General features: G+C 46.4%; 5 protein-coding genes across 5 annotated transcripts; 3 read left to right on the top strand and 2 right to left on the bottom strand.

Moving 5' to 3' along the window:
- Positions 1–752: 752 nt before the first annotated feature.
- LACBIDRAFT_304787 (uncharacterized protein) lies at positions 753–2372 on the top strand (the record flags this gene model as incomplete). Its single annotated transcript, XM_001885111.1, has 3 exons — positions 753–836; positions 891–1518; positions 1567–2372. The coding sequence occupies 3 exons, from the start codon at positions 753–755 to the stop codon at positions 2370–2372; spliced, it is 1518 nt and encodes a 505-aa protein (XP_001885146.1).
- Positions 2373–2636: 264 nt separating this feature from the next.
- On the top strand, positions 2637–4304 carry LbPR_M1 (peptidase M14; the record flags this gene model as incomplete). The annotated part of the gene is made up of 7 exons (XM_001885110.1): positions 2637–2789; positions 2842–3282; positions 3331–3754; positions 3807–3922; positions 3972–4085; positions 4139–4238; positions 4294–4304. 7 exons carry the CDS (start codon positions 2637–2639, stop codon positions 4302–4304), a joined length of 1359 nt encoding a protein of 452 aa, XP_001885145.1.
- A 1697-nt stretch (positions 4305–6001) lies between these two features.
- On the top strand, positions 6002–8860 carry LACBIDRAFT_304785 (uncharacterized protein; the record flags this gene model as incomplete). The annotated part of the gene is made up of 6 exons (XM_001885109.1): positions 6002–6112; positions 6165–7243; positions 7306–7474; positions 7526–7602; positions 7653–8496; positions 8555–8860. The coding sequence occupies 6 exons, from the start codon at positions 6002–6004 to the stop codon at positions 8858–8860; spliced, it is 2586 nt and encodes an 861-aa protein (XP_001885144.1).
- Positions 8861–15939: 7079 nt separating this feature from the next.
- LACBIDRAFT_304783 (uncharacterized protein) lies at positions 15940–16547 on the bottom strand (the record flags this gene model as incomplete). The annotated part of the gene is made up of 3 exons (XM_001885023.1): positions 15940–16031; positions 16091–16277; positions 16377–16547. The coding sequence occupies 3 exons, from the start codon at positions 16545–16547 to the stop codon at positions 15940–15942; spliced, it is 450 nt and encodes a 149-aa protein (XP_001885058.1).
- A 360-nt stretch (positions 16548–16907) lies between these two features.
- LACBIDRAFT_304782 (uncharacterized protein) lies at positions 16908–18357 on the bottom strand (the record flags this gene model as incomplete). Its single annotated transcript, XM_001885022.1, has 4 exons — positions 16908–17200; positions 17266–17443; positions 17493–18072; positions 18122–18357. The coding sequence occupies 4 exons, from the start codon at positions 18355–18357 to the stop codon at positions 16908–16910; spliced, it is 1287 nt and encodes a 428-aa protein (XP_001885057.1).
- Positions 18358–20024: the final 1667 nt, after the last annotated feature.

Raw genomic sequence — 20024 nt, 5'->3', positions numbered from 1 at the left:
AATTGAGTGCGTGGACGACTTCGAGTAGCGTGGAGTGGCTAATACCTATCAGAAGATTCAGCCCTTACGTTATTCCTCAATCACAATCGACCGCGCCTTGAACACGATAATATGTGAGCTCCGCCTGCTTGTCATCATTCATTGGAAGTCCAAGAGTTCATCAGTGCCCCTGACTGTTATCTAATCTAAGAGGGAGCATTCCGAGACAAATGTCTTGTAACCGTGACATCACTGAAATCTGCTTCTGCTCCCTCCAAAATGTCCACAGCTATTACGCCAGAAGGTTGCAAAATTTCCTTCCAGCTCAGCGACGAGTGCGCCCATCCTCGGGTATTCAAACTCGTAACCGGAACGGTCACGCACCCTACCCACGGCGATGTCGCTTCCATCCGAGCGGTCAAGATTTTCCGCCACTTCTGCAGGGGTCATTTCTTAGATGCGATGGATGAAGGTGACGAGGAACTGCATGAGCTCGCAGATACGCTATTCGACAAGTTCGGCGTCATCAGGCCTTGGCTAGTCAGTGAAGGGTACCGTCGCGGCACAGGATCATGGGGATACGAGCTTAACAGTGGTGACATCGTCTATATCAAAGATATCGATGTCAAAGATCCTGTATGGCTCATATTTTCCCAAAAGTCCCTCCGTTTGGTTGACAGTTTCTTCACTGATAGTATAAGGGACATGGACTCGGCTCGTGGACTCTCCAGAAGTTTTTGGCGTCGGGGCGTGTTGAACGCAATGATACGGTTATGTGTCGTCCGAAGTCTCCGGAGGGTTCTAATCCTGAGGAAGACGCCAGGGTCCAAGACAGGCAGGCCGCGTTTCTTCGCAAGGTGAGTTCGTTATCCCGATTTTGATACGCTTCAATTACTAAACTATATCTCCAGAATAATTTTCGGAGGATTGGACGCACTCGCTTCTTTGGGTATTCTCCAAACCCCGAGCATCCTTCACGTCTCCTTCCAGCCGAAGCTGACGCAGACAGGTCGGAAAACGAATTTGTTCCAACCAAACCTGCGCCTGCCGATAGGGATGACTTTATGAGGACCTACCCGCTCCACTTTGCCATCATCAATCTCCCCAAGCAAAACGTCGCTTCCGTCATCGAGGCATATCACACTCAGGATCCATCCACAGTCCACAAGCAGGATCATAACGGGTTCACTCCCCTGTACGTTGCAGCAGCCTATGCGAACGCATCTGCTTTGAAAGCCTTGCTTAAATTTGGAGCGGCGTCGGATTTGAACAAGCATGTCAATAAGGACGGGATGATCCCACTTGAGAGGATAGAGGATACTATGCGCTCTACGCGCGAGCTCGCCGAGCTGCTCATGCACAAGTGGGAAGGGTACTCGAGGAACGAACTCAAGGTCCAACTTATTTTGAAACGTGAGATGGGGATATCGGTCCACGGTCAGACGGATGAGGAGTATCTTGAGAACAGAAAGTGGGGTTGTACCTGTGGAGAATGTGATGAGGGCTGGTTGTCTCCGCGCATGCGTTTCCGCCTTGAAAGTGCGTTCCCCTTGTATTTGGTGTTCCTTATATTGAACAATATCGCAGCTGAAGCGGCCTTATCCAAGGAAAACATGACCGTGTTGGCTCCCCAGTTTCAGCGTGGCCAGCCACTGCCTGAAATCCCTGGGCTTGCTCACCAATTCGATTACCTCCCCCCTAACCTTCGCACAAAAGTCTACAAGACTTTCTACAACGGCTATGTGACGATATTTGAAAACTTATACGTTCTCCTCGACCAGACCGAGGGAGTACCAAGCGTCCCTCGTCTTAGGACTCTCTGCAAGGGCGACAGAGACGTCAATTTCTACTTGAAAAAAGGCGGGAAATTCGAGTACGCGCTCGAGTCCATGGTCGAAGGCGCGAAGAGTCAGTCATGCCTCGGCGATAGTATGTTCGAGGAAATATGGGAATCCGAGAACGACACTGACGATGAATACCGTAAGCTCCCGCGGTGCGCGAACGACTTAGAGTTCGACTTCGTGAAACGGATGATTGGAGTTCCACCGAAAGGCCCTGTGCTACCACCGGAAATGCTGTCATCAGCAGTTGACTCGGAACGGGGGCCCACCAGCTTGACGTTGAAGATGCTTGTGAATATGATGAGTGGGGTGTATGAAGACGAGGACTCGGAGGACGAAGAAGAAGAAGAGAACTATTCCGACCTCCTCAATCCACATTATGAAGAGGCGGCGGCGGGGAGGAGGCAAGCGCGTTTGGACGCTCGACGCGCTGCGGCTGCGAAAGCCCCTGAGAAAAGGCAAGCTGAAGCCAGTAGCGCTGGTCCTGACCTTGCGTTCCAGAAACTACTCAGTTTCTTACCTCAAGGTGGGGTGCGAGCCCCTATTAATTAGCCGCCTTGCTGTTATAAAAATCAATGTAAGCTCTCCTTTAGTCTAGTCCCATAGTTTCTTGTCTTTTTTCTGTACGATTAGCAATCTCGTTGACAGTAAAGTTCGTCGCTTGTGATCATGAGGAAGGGGGATGAGAACCACGTGACTTCACTTGGTTCCGCGCCTAAATATGGTAAGGTCCAGACATTTCAAATCGGCACACGACCATAAATTCTGCACAGACCACTTGTTTTTTCCTTCTGTCCTCCGCCGCCGTCGTCGAGCATGACGGTCAGATGGTTCTTGCCGCTGTTGATGGGCCTTTCCGTGCTCGCTTTTGAGCAGCATGTCCTGACCAACGAAGACACTCATACCGGGGTATTGCGGAGGTTCAGCGTAACCGGATCTTCCCTTGAGGATATTTTGCGATTGGCGAGCGTAGCTACCATTTATTCTGTCACCACGTACTTTGGCGCTAAAAGAACTGTAGGAACATGATCTTGACGTCTGGCAAGTCGCCAGATCGCACGTCGACATTTACTCGTCGCGGGATCGACTCCCAGAGGCGCTCCAACGCGTTTCTCACACCACGACGCCCGTTTTGACGCCGCCACGAAGGCGGCAGGGCTTGGTAAACTCGACTTGGGACTTTGGGACCCTCGAAAACACGACATACCACGATGTGTATCACCCGCTCTTCGAAATCGATGAGTTCTTACGGCAACTTTCGAAACTCCACCCCAACACTACCCGCCTTACGAACCTAGGACATACCGGCCAGGGAAGGGAGATGATGGCGCTGACCATATCGAATACAGAGCATAATGAGACCCAGACAATGACGACTAAGAAGAGAAAGAAAGGGAAAAAGAACAGGAATGGGGATGGAAAGCTTGGGTTTGTAATTGTTGGTGCCCAGCATGCACGAGAGGTGCGTTCCTTCCCATCTATACTCCTGGGTTGACTAACTCTATCACAGTGGATCGCAACCGCAACCTCTCTCTACCTCGCCCACGCCCTCCTCTCCGATCCCTCCTCACCCAACTCACTCTCCCACCTCCTCGATGTGTTCGATTTCCACATCATCCCTGTACCCAACCCAGATGGGTACGACTACACCTGGGAGTACGACCGCTACTGGTACAAGAACCGCCAGGTCACCTCCCCCAGGGCCAAGTGCGTAGGCCTCGATATGAACAGGAATTGGGGGTACAAGTGGCAGCCCGACGTTCCGGCTAGTGCAGGCAACTTCACAAAGCCGAAGGAGCCCACAGATCCGTGCTCACATTGGTATCCTGGGTCTAGGCCTTTTGAGGCGCCCGAGGTGAACAATATTGCGAACTTTGTGGCTACGCTTCCCGATTTGATTGGGTTCCTCGATTTGAGGAGTTATGGACAGATGCGTGTGTTCGTTTCGTCGTCGTCTTAACTGTTTGCTGACAGATTAGCTTGTAGTATCGACGCCGTATTCATACTCCTGCAAGAGAATACCAAAAGCGGCTGAAGATCTCACTGAGGCAGCGTTAGGTGCCGTGCAAGCTCTAGGTTTTGTTCACGGAACCACGTTCCAAGTGCGTTTCGGTCTTTTGCTATTCATCCAGATGTTCAAATGAATCACAGACGGCCACTTTGTGCCGTATGCTGTACCGGGCGCCGGGGAACATCCTTGATTGGATGTATAACCGGGCTGGCATCAAATTCTCATATGTCGCACATCTCAGGGATACCGGAACCGTATGTCCATTCCCTACCGTTGCCTCACACGTCGCTTATTGTGTGTCTCGTAGTATGGGTTCTCCCTCCCTGAGAGGGAAATCCGCCCTGTCGGGGAAGAAACTGGTAGCATGGTAAAATACCTTGCGACCTTCATTGCGAAGAGTAACCACAGTGCGTTCCAGTTCCCTTCCTTCGTCCCTTTTCTCTGAGATTAATCATTTTGTAGGAAAATTATGATGATCTATAGTGGAGAAGCGTAAGTTGACTGTTGTGTATTTTTATGAGTTAGTTGCTTTTATGTTCAAGCTTTTGTCGATATATCGAAGCACTAGGAAATACCTATTCTCAGTTTCACCTGCAGTGAACTGTCCTTGCCGTTTCTTCAGCAGGTTTGTTCCCCTTAGCTGTTTGCGAGTTGGCTTATCATCATTTCTACGTATACGATAATTGTAGGACTTCGTGAGGAGCTGAGAGGACACAATAACCCGAGTCAAGAGCATCGGGGTGGAAACGTGATGTAACAGAATGCTGCCGACAGCCATACACTCAATTTCGGATACGTTCGCTACACAGACACCCTTCACGATATCTTTCCACGTCTCTTGAAGAGTTCCTGCTTCAATACATGTTCAAGATTATTCACTAGCAGCTTACGGTAAGTAATCTATTGCTGAGCTAGCGAAGTGAATGCTGAAACCGCTGGCATGTGGACAGATTGTATTCTCCTGGTTCAGTGAAGTGACAATTTTAGGACCGGAAGGGAGCCGAGCCAGCTGTTGAGGCTAACTTTAAAGAGGACGATTGCTTCTAGGTAACTCCAAACCTTGGGCATTATGAATGTCGTCAAATCCATCGTCCCCGACATATATTTGACCGTGGCATGCGTTCCTTTTTCATTCCTACTTGATCTGTCAAGACACATTTGGATCTGTGTTAAGTGGTATTCCCGTCATTCGAGAATCGATTCCTCGTTGAACTTCCCTCAAACTTCCCTTTGCCAATTTGTTTGCCAAGAGTTGCAAAAAAACAAAATGTAACGGTCATTACAACATTCCAGTTGTTTTCCGCAACCCATTCGAAATAAATACATATGATATCGATCTGTTCAGTAATAGGTCAGTTGTTCCTTGGTTGATCCTGAAGTTGGTGGCAACTTGCAAGAACCCGTTGTGTGTAGATATTTGGCCAGTTCCCAAGTTGACTCCAAACATCGTCCAGCTGTTCAGCTGAGTTTGTCTTGAGCGCCTCACCGATGGATCCTGAACAATACCTCCAAGTCGAGCCTCCCCGCCGCAGTCTGATGACAAGAAACTTCGTTGCCGTAGACCCATTTCGTCCTTCACTATCGTTAGGCATTAGGAACCTCTTCGGGAATTTTCAGACTGGAGCTACCATCGATGACATTCCTATTCCTGTTGATGTCATGTCACGCCCAACCCATCGCAATGGTTCTGAAGTCCACCGCCGAAGGGACTATCGATCACCAAGTCCAATGACACGCCGCTCTCGAACTCGGGGTCGGAGTGCAAGTCGTAGATATGTTAGGACGCAGCACGCCGCTGATAGGCGACACACACGCCCAATATCCTCTGCCAGCAGCTCTCGAAGTTCCTCCAGATCGGGTAGAGGGATACGCGATAGACGACGCAGTTCCCTCACAGGTAGATCGTCCGCACCCCTTCATGACCATCGTCAAGTTTCAGAAGATCGCCCGGGGGTCCCCAATGTTCTATCCCAGCTTGATCTTCTGACATCAGCCCCTAGACAGAGAACGAGGGGACAGGCGCTGTTGAGTGTTATCTCAGAACAGGGTAACGTTGGCCAGCTTGTCGGAGGCGTGTAGTGCTCACTACACTTCAGTAGAAAGTTCAGCGTCTAGAGCGCCACTTTCACAAAGACCTGCCATTGACGAGAGGAAGAGTTCGTTTGATGCGATGGTCGAGGGTAATTTACATGGTTCACCTGGCAGAAGTTCATCTACTAAGCTACGTCAAGGGTCTCTTCCGAGTTCATCTTCAGGGTTTGATATCGTAGTAGAACCTCCGGTATTTTCAATCTCTTACTTACTACTGCCGGCTTACAAAAACGTTTCAATAGTCCAGGCCCCCGTCCATGTCGTCTTCTGTGGAACCTTATACACATGGCGTAGCTTTCCTGGAACCTGACGAGAGAAATGATGAGTCTCCTCCCCGGGTTATCGAGATCAACGACGATCTTCATCTTCCTCCAGCAACAAATTCAGAGGGTCATCCTGTTCAGCCCAGACATGTTGAAACCCCGCCAGATAATTGGATTCCGACAAAGGACACTTCAAACAGTGTTAGGCTACCGCCACCTCATGAGCTGCAACGCAATAACGATGAGGGAGATTGGAGGGGTCGAGGGAGGGACCGCTCGGATAGCCCTCGTCTTGGATCACGCTCAAGAAGTATAAGCTATCCTCGGCCGTACTCCCGAACTGTCCCTCGATTTGACGGGCGTGTCATAAGGTCTCCCTCTTCAAGTTCCAAGAGGGCCAAAAGGCATCGCGTACCATCTCGTTCTCATGGCCGCTCAAGAATCAGGTCGAAATCACGTTCGCGCAGCGCGGCAATGCGCCGCAGGTCTAGATCACAATCTCGACACTCGGGATTTCACTCCCATAGGCAAAGGCGTTTCGCACGCAGGTCGGGATCTGATTCAGCGTCTCTTTCGCAAAGCCCCCGCCGATACCGGTATCCGCGAGCCACCACTGCCAGCTCTCCTCACGCTCATCGCCTCCCGGAAATCAAACCACATATCAAGAGTGCTACGAACATAGTACAAGAGGAACTGCTAGACCCAACGCATTTCAACGAGACTGCACCATTGTCAACTTACATTTTTGTATTTTTCATTGATACGCTACCACGACAGGTATATCTCTATCTCATGCTACGTCTTCCATCACTCTACTTTTCGCGTGTCACCCGCATTTTCGAGGACGCCGAGATGAGTATGCCTGAGATCAAAAAGATGGCTTTGGAAGCGGCAAGTCAGTGGAAGGATCCTGTCCGGCATCTGAAGAAAGGGATTATCTTCGAGCCGCAAGCTATCTCGCATCCTCACGCGGATTTGCAAAATTCTTGGCAGTCTTTCATTGACTCGTTGATGAGGGAATGGAAGACGCTCAATATCGTCTCGGTTCTACTTTTGTCGTACGTATTCTCTTATTGATTCTTTTTCCTAGACTCATTGACGCTTTGGCGTCCGTTCATAGAGCTATTCTCACTATTCTTCAAATACAGGCAGCGGCTTCGGATCCATTTACTCGATATTTTGCTCTCTTATCACTGGTTTGCGCACTCATGAGCCTTTTATACGGCTGCATGTATATTGTCAGGTTTGGGACTATGCGCAAAACCTACAAAGCCGCAGAATGGGCGACGGTACGCATATTGCTCTACCGCTGAAAATTATTCTTGCTCATCAACAATCAGGAGGCGCAAAAGTCACGCACGGGAATATTTTGGAACGTATGGGTTCTTCTTGCCATGCCTGCGGCATGGCTAGCATGGTAAGACACAATCATAAGGCTTCGCCCTGCATCGAAACACCTCCCACTAGGTCCATGATTCTATACTTGGCGTGTATCATGTCATTTGTTTGGCGAACTGGAACAACCGAAGATGCTAACATCGTCCCGTTAACACCATCTGAGGCCAGAGTCCCGCGGGCGCTCATAACATTTGTGTTGGCCCTCGGGGTGATATATTTTTTCTTGATCGCGGCTACATTTAGGCGATACGGCGACAACATGGATAGGGCGTGGCAGCAGAGGATAATTGGATGGACCCAGGAGAAATTGGGTCACATGCATGGTTCAAAATCATCCTTCCGTCTGGAGAAATTTTCGACGCCGAGATTTGCAAGATCTCCCGAGGGGCAGAAATCACTGAGAGCTTCGACTCCAAAAGCTGATCATACCACGTCGTCAGGGAGTACGAACTCCAAGCCGCTCAGCCGGCCTTCTTCTGTGCAGATGGCGACTTTCACTTCACTCCCGCAACATTCTTCTGGAGTTCCGGAGGACCTACAAGCTTTACCACTTGAAGATTTGTCCACGTCTTCGATAACAAATGTCCCCCTATCGCATTCGTCGATTTCTCAAGGTGGTAATATTCTCGCTGGGAACTCACTCCAATCGCCTATAGCGACACCTCAAAATGACGCTCCGCGACATCCCTCTAATTCTAGTGTCCCTGTGGCCCCGAATTTCCAGCGTTCCGCATCTGTGGATGAAATACCACCTATTTCCGCCAGACGGGATGCCATATTAAACATGAATATTGATACTAGATCCGGAGCGCGGTCTAGATCTTCCTCCCTGGATAACAATCCATCCTTCCCATATCTGAAGGAGGATTTTACAAAGATAAAGGCGCCACCTTGTCAGATTGAATTGGTCAAGGTAATTGTCATAATAAGTTGTGCGATATAATTTAACTTTTATCCTGGGCGTTCTAAAGAACCACAGGAGTAATCACAAAGGAGGAGGAGAAGCCACAAAGGAATGCCCGATCGGCTTGAACGCAAGTCCAGCTCTCGCACACCGAAATCGCAATTTTTTAGGCGAGCCATGTTCGGCTCAAGGAATTTTGTGCTGTCATGCGGATAACGCGCAACTTACGCTATTCGCCATAAATGCTATTGGATACGATACCGATGATGGGAAACCAAGGGGGGAAGTATTGTCTGACGGACTCAGACCATATCTTTGGGCGCCATCGCTAACAATACCCCCTGGGACGTTAAATACGCAGAATGCTCCGTAGTCAGTACGGAACAAGAACAAGACCTCTAGAAACAAATGTCTCTCGAAAGGATTGCATTGAGCAGGTTGCGGCGTCAAAATCCTCGCAGGATTAAACCAGCACGGATCAGATTTATTGTAAGAACGAAAGAAAGAACATAAAAGCTGAAATGGATCGGGCTCTATTGGCGGAAATCCTAAATGGTGAAAAAGAATGGTCACAAACTTCCAATTTAACAAATGTCTGGTATCCACGAGATCCACAAGTATCTAGTTTTCTCCTAGGCTTCCTGGTCGTGATTAATTCCTGCGGGTACCCGAGGGCAATAGAGATGCACGAGACGACAAAGAACATGAGGGGCACTGGGGGATAACTTATCTCAATCCAAAAAGCTGGTCGCCTACATGCGCACCCTTTGTCCCCAATTCCTCATCTCTTCAGTTGCAGCAGAGGTATGTGCACACTACTAACTTCGCGATCCAGAACCCTGAGTAACACAAGTACTCATACGTTACATTATAGTTCAATGGTACTCCACATGGTCAATTGTACCTATGTACCATAGAGCTACCCCAATGGGGCCAATGCTATCTACACACTATTGAATAAATTTGGGCCCAATGCATGCTTTTACCTTAAGGTGAGATGGTGTGGCCCAATTGTGAAATATCCCGCAACATTGGGCCCAATTGCTATTTAACACATGATCATATGGTGGACCGACGAAAAAGTAGGCCGAAAGATATATCTGAAGACAGGGGGGGGTCACTACTATGGCACCAATTTCTCTGCCTTCTCAATCCTTGCTTTGATCCGAAGCTCCTCTTCATTCAGCATGATCATAGTATCCAACTGCCTCAACTGATCCTCTATGTGTGCCATTGCCTCCAAAAGAGCATCTCGAGCTCTCAAACCCACCTCATATTCCCGATGCAATACCCTGTGGGCTATTCGGGCTTATTCCAGTGGGTTGGTAAGTCTTCCCACATCAGGCAACACGACGTCAAAAAATGAGGCCATCTTCGGCTCAAATTCAAATCCGACATGTTAAAACCAAAGATTTTGTCAGCTGGTAGTGCCGAAATCCTTCCGGAAATATTGCGTTGCCTCCCAAAGACTATGTGCACTCAATAGATATTAAGACCGAGGATTTCATCCACTGGTTGTGCCGAAGTACCTGCGGAAATGTGGTGTTGCCTCTCAAAGAATATTTGCACTCAACACATGTTAAAACCGAAGATTTCATCAGCTCATAGTGCCGAAGTACCTCCAGAAATATTGTGTGGCCTCTCAAAGAATATGTGCACTCAACACATGCTAAAACCGAAGATTTCGTCGGCTTGTAGTGCCGAAATCCCTCTGGAAATATTGTGTTGCCTCCCAAAGACTATGTGCACTCAATAGATATTAACACCGAGGATTTCTTCAGCTGGTAGTGCCGAAGTACCTCCGGAAATATTGTGTTACCACTGAGAATATGTGCATTCAATACAAGTTAAAACCGAAGATTTCGTCGGCTCGTAGTGACAAAATACCTCCGGGAATATTGTGTTGCCTTGCAAAGAATATGTGCACTCAGCACATGTTAAAACGGAGGATTTCGTCAGCTCATAGTGCCGAAGTACCTCCAGAAATATTGTGCGGCCTCTCAAAGAATATGTGCACTCAACACATGTTAAAATCGAAGAGTTCGTCGGCTTGTAGTGCCGAAATCCCTCTGGAAATATTGTGTTGCCTTGCAAAGAATATGTGCACTCAACACATGTTAAAACCGAAGATTTCCTCGGCTCGTAGTGCCGAAGTACCTCCGGAAATATTGGGTTGCCTCTCCGAGAATATGTGCACAACACATGTTAAAACAGAAGATTTCGTTGGCTCGTAGTGCCGAAGTACCTCCAGGAATATTGTGTTGCCTTGCAGAAAATATGTGCATTCATTACATGTTAAAACTGAAGATTTCATTGGCTGGTAGTGCCGAAATACCTCCAGAAATATTGTTTTGCCTCTCAAAGAATATGTGCACTCAACACATGTTAAAACCGAAGATTTCGTCAGCTTGTAGTGCCGAAGTACCTCCAGGAATATTGTGTTGCCTCCCAGAAAATATGTGCATTCATTACATGTTAAAACCGAAGATTTCATGGGCTTGTAGTGCCGAAGTACCTCCGGAAATATTGTGTTGCCTCCCAAAGACTATGTGCACTCAATACATGTCAAAACCGAAGATTTCATTGGCTGGTAGTGCCGAAGTACCTCCGGAAATATTGTGTTGCCTCCCAAAGACTATGTGCACTCAATGGATATTAAAACCGAAGAGTTTTGTCGGCTTGTAGTGCCGAAGTCCCTCCGGAAATATTGTGTTGCCTCCCAAAGACTATGTGCACTCAACACATATTAAAACCGAAGAGTTCGTCGCCTTGTAGTGCCGAAGTATCTCCGGAAATATTGTGTTGCCTCCCAAAGACTATGTGCACTCAATGGATATTAAAACTGAAGAGTTCGTCGCCTTGTAGTGCCGAAGTATGTCCGGAAATATTGTGTTGCCTCTCCAAGAATATGTGCACTCAACACATGTTAAAACCGAAGATTTCGTCGCCTTGTAGTGCCGAAGTACCTCCGGAAATATTGTGTTGCCTCTCCAAGAATATGTGCACTCAACACATGTTAAAACCGAAGATTTCGTCGGCTTGTAGTGCCGAAGTACCTTCTGGAAATATTGTGTTGCCTCTTGGAGACTATGTGCACTCAAGATATGTTAAAACCGAAAATTTCGTCAGCTTGTTGTGCCGAAATCCTCCGGAAATATTGTGTGGCCTCCCAAAGACTATGTGCACTCAACACATGTTAAAACCGAAGATTTCGTCGGCTTGTAGTGCCGAAGTACCTCCGGAAATATTGTGTTGCCTCTTGGAGACTATGTGCACTCAACACATGTCAAAACCGAAAATTTCGTCAGCTGGTTGTGCCGAAATCCCTCTGGAAATATTGTATTGCCTCCCAAAGACTATGTGCACTCAATAGATATTAACACTGAGGATTTTGTTGGCTGGTAGTGCCGAAGTACTCCCGGAAATATTGTGATTTTGTCAGCTGGTAGTGCCGAAGTACCTCTGGAAATATTGTGTTGCCTCTCCAAGAATATGTGCACTCAACACATGTTAAAACCGAAGATTTCGTCGGCTCGTAGTGCCGAAGTACCTCCGGGAATATTGTGTTGCCTCACAGAAAATATGTGCATTCATTACATGTTAAAACCGAAGATTTCATGGGCTGGTAGTGCCGAAATATCTCCGGAAATATTGTGTTGCCTCCCAAAGACTATGTGTAGTCAATAGATATCAAAGCCGAAGATTTCGTCGGCTGGTAGTGCCGAAGTACCTCCAGAAATATTGTGCGGCCTCTCAAAGAATATGTGCACTCAACACATGTTAAAACCGAAGATTTCGTCGGCTTGTAGTGCCGAAGTACCTCAAGGAATACCGTGTTGCCTCCCAGAAAATATGTGCATTCATTACATATTAAAACCGAAGATTTCATCGGTTGGTTGTGCCGAAATACCTCTGGAAATATGGTGTTGCCTCACAAAGACTATGTGCACCCAATACATGTTAAAATCGAAGGTTTCGGTGGCTGGCAATGCCAAAATACATCTGGGAATATTGTTTTGCTTCTCGGAAAACATGTGCACTTTCAATAAGTCAAAATAGCTGTGAAACCCAAAGATTTCAGCTTCTGTTAGTGCCGAAATTCTTGTTTGATCTCCTGGAAACATTGTTTGATGTTCCGGGAACATTGTTTAACCCCCCGGGAACATTGTTTGACCTTCCCAGAACCTTGTCTGACCATACGCAACTGTTGTTTCACCTTCTGGGGAATATTCATACCCACCATCATCATTGGTTGATCTTCTGAGCCGCCATGTAGTATAAAAGAAATTGTTGAAAATTCACCGTAGTGAAGGTTATACCTAACCTTTTGAGTTCACACACTGGATACATATCAATGTGGTTGAACAGAAGTAAGTTTACCATCTGCTTGCAACTCCAGAAAAAGACTGGGGGTGAGGGAGACCATTCAGTCTCTTTCTTGATCCATCAATGCGTCAGTGAGCAGTTACTCATCTTGTAGTATTATCATGAAATGCTTTCAAATCTCCAAAATTTGTCTGCCTTGAAATTCATCTGGCAACACGATATTTCTGGAGGCATTTTGGCATTACCAGCCGACGAAATCTTCGGTTTTAATATCTACTGACTGCACATAGTCTTTGGGAGGCCACACAATATTTCCGGAGGTATTTCGGCACTACCAGCCTATGAAATCTTCGGTTTTAATATGCAATGAATGCAGATATTTTCTGGGAGGCAACACAATAGTCCCGGAGGTACTTTGGCACTACCAGCCGACGAAATCTTCGGCTTTGATATCTATTGACTACACATAGTCTTTGGCAGGCAACACAATATTTCCGGAGATATTTCGGCACTACCAGCCCATGAAATCTTCGGTTTTAACATGTAATGAGTGCACATATTTTCTGGGAGGCAACACAATATTCCCAGAGGTACTTCGGCACTACAAGCCGACGAAATCTTCGGTTTTAACATGTGTTGAGTGCACATAGTCTTTGGGAGGCAACGCAATATTTCCAGAGGGATTTCGGCACAACCAGCCGACGAAATCTTCGGTTTTGACATGTGTTGAGTGCACATAGTCTCCAAGAGGCAACACAATATTTCTGGAGGTACTTCGGCACTACCAGCCGACAAAATCTTCGGCTTTGATATCTATTGACTACACATAGTCTTTGGGAGGCAACACAATATTTCCGGAGATATTTCGGCACTACCAGCCCATGAAATCTTCGGTTTTAACATGTAATGAATGCACATATTTTCTGGGAGGCAACACAATATTCCCGGAGGTACTTCGGCACTACAAGCCGAGGAAATCTTCGGTTTTAACATGTGTTGAGTGCACATATTCTCAGAGAGCCAACACAATATTTCTGATGGTACTTCGGCACTACCAGCCGACAAAATCTTCGGTTTGAACATGTGTTGAATGCACATATTCTCCAAGAGGCAACACAATATTTCCAGAGGTACTTCGGCACTACCAGCTGACAAAATCACAATATTTCCGGGAGTACTTCGGCACTACCAGCCGACGAAATCTTCGGTTTTGACATGTATTAAATGCACATATTTTCGGGGAGGCAAAACAATATTTCTGGAGGTATTTCGGCACTACCAGCTGACAAAATTTTCGGATTTAATATCTATTGACTGCACATAGTCTCCAAGAGGCAACACAATATTCCCGGAGGTACTTCGGCACTACAAGCCAACGAAATCTTCGGTTTTAACACGTGTTGAGTGCATATATTCTTTGAGAGGCAACACCATATTTCCGGAGGTACTTCGGCACTACCAGCCAACAAAATCTTCGGTTTTAATATCTATTGAGTGCACATAGTCTTTGGGAGGCAACACAATATTTCCAGAGGGATTTCGGCTCAACCAGCCGATGAAATCTTCGGTTTTAACATGTGTTGAGTGCACATAGTCTCCAAGAGGCAACACAATATTCCCGGAGGTACTTCGGCACTACCAGCCGATGAAATCTTCGGTTTTAATATCTATTGAGTGCACATAGTTTTTGGGAGGCAACACAATATTTCCGGAGGGATTTCGGCACAACCAGCCGATGAAATCTTCTGTTTTAACATGTACTGAGTGCACTCCAGGAGGCAACACAATATTCCAGGAGGTATTGACCTTTAAATGCAAAGAAAGTGTCCTTTATACAGCATGCCTCATGCTATCCCTGCATACAGAGTGGCTGTCACATGTCCGGCTATTATCTATTACCCGAAATGAATTCAAGTGATTAACAGGATTCTAGGCCGATATGGAAATATTGATTTATGGCCTACCTGTGTGCTACCGATGGTTAGTGTTCGCAAGTTCAGTTCAGTCCGGTTTTTTGCCCCCAAAACGCGCAACCGTGGACCGCAACCGGTCTAGGACCAACCCAGATATTGAGGGAACCGAACCGAACCACCTAGGACCGGTCTATTTCGGTCTATGGAGCCGGTTCAGACCGATCCAGACCGGTTTTTTTGCGTATAATTTATTATACCAATATAAACCATTTGTATCTTGACTATTATTACTCTGAAAAATAAACGGGTTATATGAAATAGTAAAGCATGTAAATACCCGTCATTCTACCAATTTTGAAGAGATTTAATGAAGATTTGACATAGCTATAACTGAAACCGAATTACATCTCGTAGAGACTCGGGTAAAATATGGATTTGGTTATATCTTTCTCAATTCTTAACCGTTTTTGATGAAACAAAAACCCAATAAAAGGTAATAAACGTGGTTACAAGGGTATGTAACGCACGTGACCGTTTAACCGGTTGCAACCGATCAAAACCGGTCTTTGAACGGTTTTAATATATTTTCGAAATGAGGCAACCGGCAACCGGACCAACCCCAAATTGGGGCAACTGCAACCGAAAAAAAGACCGGACCATGGTCCGGTTCAGTTCGGTCCACCGGTTTTTTGCGGTCCTATGGACTGAACCTTTAAACACTACCGATGGTATTTGCAAAGTGTATCCCATTTTGTGCTGGAGGTGATGTCATCCGACTGGATTTCGGCTAGACAGGGATTACCAGGGCTAGGGTTATGGTTCCGCCGGATTCGGCATTTGTTACACCGAGCATTGGGCCCAACAATGCAATATAGCCTAATTACATATTGGGCCCAACAATGCAGTATAGCCTAATTAATACCATTGGAATATTGGGCCCAACCTTGGCTGTTGGGAGTTTATCATGGGCCCAATTCTTTTTGTGTATCCCTCATTGGGCCCAATTATGCTTCTCATAGTTTTGTTACCTTGGCCCCAACAATGCCAGCTTAACGTCTCACAGACATTGGGCCAAACTATGCCCAAATGGTGCCAACTACGATTGGGCCCATTGGGGTAGCCCTATGGTACATTGGACAATTGACCATGTGAACTACTATGGTCCCATTGGGTATCTACTGAATGCCCTGTGAGTAAGACCTGACTTTCGTTTCTAGAGCTTCGGGCGCGCCAGGCCCTTTGGGTTGAGATTTATACCCTTCACGAACGGCAGCATGTGTTCTGGAAATCGTTCTTTCCGCGGAGCTATATCGGAATACAGGGTTAGAGCTTCGAAACACAGGGATAAATAAAATAAGGCGTACACCAATCCACCTTGTCATCAATCGTCCCGAAAGTGACGATGGTCAAGTTGTTATCCTTTTGTTCGGACGACAGGAGTACGTTCGATCCGCATTTGGAACAGAAATACCGTCTGAGCGCAACGCCGCTCTCTGTATTGGTGTCTCGGAAGCAGCTTAGCTGATCCTTCCCTTCGATGACCCGGACGTTCTGAGGAGGGTGGAATGGTAGTCAGCCCAGTCGTTATACATAAATTATACTAGACGCTGGGAGTGTCTTGGTCGCTAGAGTTGGAGGGAAGACATGTACCTTTTCGAGAAAAAATGTATTTGTCATGAAGGCAGAACCAGTCGCTTTCTTGCAGTTCTTGCAATGACAGACGAAAAATGTCAGCGGCTCCCCCGTCACTTGATAACGAACTGCTCCACAGAGACAGGAGCCATGTCGGATAGCCGTTTTCGACGGTGCATTGGGGGCCATCATGGGAGAGGAAGAAAGATTTGATCATTTGAGGGAGTGATTGATTGATCATGATCCGGGAACGGCTCTAAGTATACCCGGTCAAAGTTGATCAATTCAGCCTCACATTGCACAAGATTGGGGAGGCTGCTCTGCCTTGATAAGCAAGTTACGAGTGCGAATATGAAGTCTAGATTAATGCGAATGAAGGTGTTCTAAGGTTTAGGTTGTGTGATTTTATGTAAACTATGCGATGTCGAATAGCAAATTCTTACCATGTAAATTGGAAACGAAGAATAAGATATCGAAAATAAAAATGAAATCCAGTCAAACGGCTTCATCAACGTCACTTTCGTTGACGTCTCCCGCGAAAAACTCCTTTCAAGTGTTTTTTTCTTCTACCTCTTCCTTCGCCTCCTCGATCTTGACCCCGACCACAAAGTCACATCGGCCACGTCTCTCCATGAGATGAAGTACGGTGGTTAACCTATCGAAATCAATCGGATTCGAAACGTTCTCGCGAATTCTTTTCTCAGCCTTATTGACTAGCGAATGCCATCCCGGGTATTTGTCCGACAAAATTGCGGTATAAAGCCAGGTTGAGCCGTTTACGTTCTCGATGTCAGGTATCCAGAAATTTTCGGTAATTCTGTGCCAAGAGAGTCTGCCCGAATCTGCCGTCATTAAATCGTATATGTCGTCAACAACAAAAAATAGGAAGAGAAAGGTTGAGACGAACGCGGAAGTGATATCTCCGTAAGGGAAGGGCAAGCTTCACCCCAAGAGGTGATTATTGAGAAGTCGACGTCCATGCGACACGCGAGGTTAGCTATCCCATAAACGTCCACGCAATTCAAAACGAGGCGTTGTAAATTCTCAAATCGTTTGAGATATGTCCAAATTGCTTCAAGATAGGCCTAATTGCACATGAAATTGATTGAGGAAAATTGTAGACGCACAACGCACCTCGGTGGGATAGGAATCGACGACGACAATATTGGCGATGTGGAGGGAGTAGATATACGGCAGCCGTGTAGAGATCATGTCAATGAGGTCGAGATTCCATCCCCGCCGTCGACAAGTAATTACATTCAAGCTGTCGCCGCTATGGCGTTCAAGAACTGCGATTGCTGCTTCGGGAGAGCTATCCACCGCGCCCCAAGAAAGAAATGCCGCACGAAGGGAAATAGCGGGGCTCATCGCACTGAGATATTCGCCGTTTCCTGCGAAATACTCAAGTTCGGGAAGATAGAGAGGGGGAAGGATTGGTTTAACAGAAGAAATAATGTCCTCATGGGGGGAAACTTCGAGATAGTTCACCGTTGGATGACGATTCAAAAAGGAAACGAGGGGTGATGAAAGAATTAAGCGACATGCGAAGTGTTGCAATCGAGGCAGAACAGAATCCTTGAAAACGAAAATTAAAGAGGGATCTTCAACCAGTAATCTGAGAGTTCGAATCTCAATCAAAGATTGTAAGGCCTCCCGTAATGAAACGTGATATGACGAAAAGTAATTTTGATTTGATTTAACCGGTTTGTTCGGTCTGGAAAGGAATTAGTGGCGACTTCAAGATTGAAGATGGAATGACTTACAAATGATTAATTAAAAGCGTTCTAACAGACGAGGAGGCGGTAGAATTGGATGATAATGTGCGGCAGCATGCGATGACTGATGAAGGGGAGCCCAGAGAGATGTCGCGGTATAAAGAGCGAATTGTTAAAGAATGAAAGATTTTAGAGACGCTAGCGAGGGATAGCCATGTGGTTGTATTGGAGGCACTGATGCACGCCTCGAGGATTTCCAGCGGTAGGAGGGCCGGACCAGACATAGCAAGGGCCCGCAACGACCCTCGCGGAAAAACAGCTAATTTTTTTGTGTTGAGAATGGTAAGTTTTGAATTGCAAGTCATTCTGGGGCGCAAAACTCACCTAAGCTTCAGTTCTCGATGCCAGCAGTCCTCAATGCCAGCAGTAGTCGGAATGAGCGCCTAATACCACCACTCCCTTCAGAACAGATTGCCAAGAGAAAGGGTAGACCTCCTATGCACTAGAGATCAATGTGGCAGCCGGCTTGTCATTGACTTCGTCGAGTTGTCTTGGAAGATGGTTGGGGAAACGATGGTGGGGAGAGTCGGGATATCGTCAATATTTTATATTGTATTTATAGGCAGTGGGCGTTGACAATGATGTTTCCATGAGATTTTTAGCCTAACTTCAATTGTTCTTCCCCTTCTACTTCGATCAATCTCAACCGTCATATTGAGCGCCTAATTTGACAGTTTCTGACTCAAATCTTGACAGGAAATATTTGCCGATCTTGCTCATGGTGTGTAACCATTGGGTGACTTCCCGTTACATAAACGAGTAAATCTGACCCTTATCGGAGTTTGAAATGAGTACCCTGGCTTGCGATTTAATCAAGCAAATAAACTGTAATGCTGGATAACTTCCCATAAGGTTTAGAAACCTAGATTATTTTTCTAAACTGACGTGCCGCCATGCCGTTTGCCAAATGGGTCACAATCTGTCAAAGTTGAACTCCGCTTGTCATCGAACACCCTCTTCTAGATTTTAATCTAGACGAGGCCTCCCCCCCCCTCTTCTAGTTCTAAATCGCTTGCATAAACCCTTTTTTCATTGTCCGACAATCAATCCCTGAGCATCCCGTCCAAATCAAGCAAGGCATCAAGATCTATCAAGATGCACCAACCTATGTAGCTGGTCTCCTGAAGAACTATTCACTACATCTTTCTTGTATTTCTCGAGAAACAATAGGGAGTCAACAGTGGAAGACAGACAAGTCATTTTTCATTTGAACTGGGTTTTGTAGGACAGTTTTTTTCATCATGTTGACGATGTATGCAGCTCTCCTTCAAACCACACACCCAGGCATCCGATTGCACATAAGTACAGCTTGTCTTCATGTTATTGGTCAGTTCTCCTCACTGAATTCTGTATCAATTGAGGCTGGAGGCGCAGTGGGCACGGAATGAGGTTGAGTAGAGAGATCTTAAATGAGATCCGCGTCACCAAAGAAGAATTGTACAGATTTGTGTTGCTTGGCTTATGGTTTAGAAAAATGACTGAATATATTTTTGAGCTCCGCCCATCAAACATTTAGAGAATAGTCTAGGTTTCTAGACCTTATGGGAAGTTATCCGCTAACTGATTAGATTTATTCACCTGACATGAATAAACTTTCTTCCCTCTCATCTGAGCTGTTTTGAGGACACACAGGCCCATGGATGGGTGCATTATAGTTGATGCTCAATCATATCAGCCAGAAAGTAGGACATATAATAAATGAAGCCGAGAAAATGTCAACTTGAGCTGAACATGCTGTGGTTCTGTGAGTTATGTGCTGAGAAGATTGTTTGTGGAAGGAAAAACAGCTTCGGAGAGGAAATTTTGGAACCAGAGGACGTTAGCACTACTAATAAACTCTGTAATGGCTTCAAATTATAACGAGAGAGCAGACTGCCCTCAGCCGTAGGAG

Source organism: Laccaria bicolor, genomic scaffold, assembly GCF_000143565.1.
Source record: "Laccaria bicolor S238N-H82 LACBIscaffold_29 genomic scaffold, whole genome shotgun sequence".
Lineage (NCBI taxonomy): Eukaryota > Fungi > Basidiomycota > Agaricomycetes > Agaricales > Hydnangiaceae > Laccaria > Laccaria bicolor.
The sequence above is the reverse complement of the archived record's forward strand: the minus strand, read 5'-3'. Positions and strand labels throughout refer to the sequence as shown.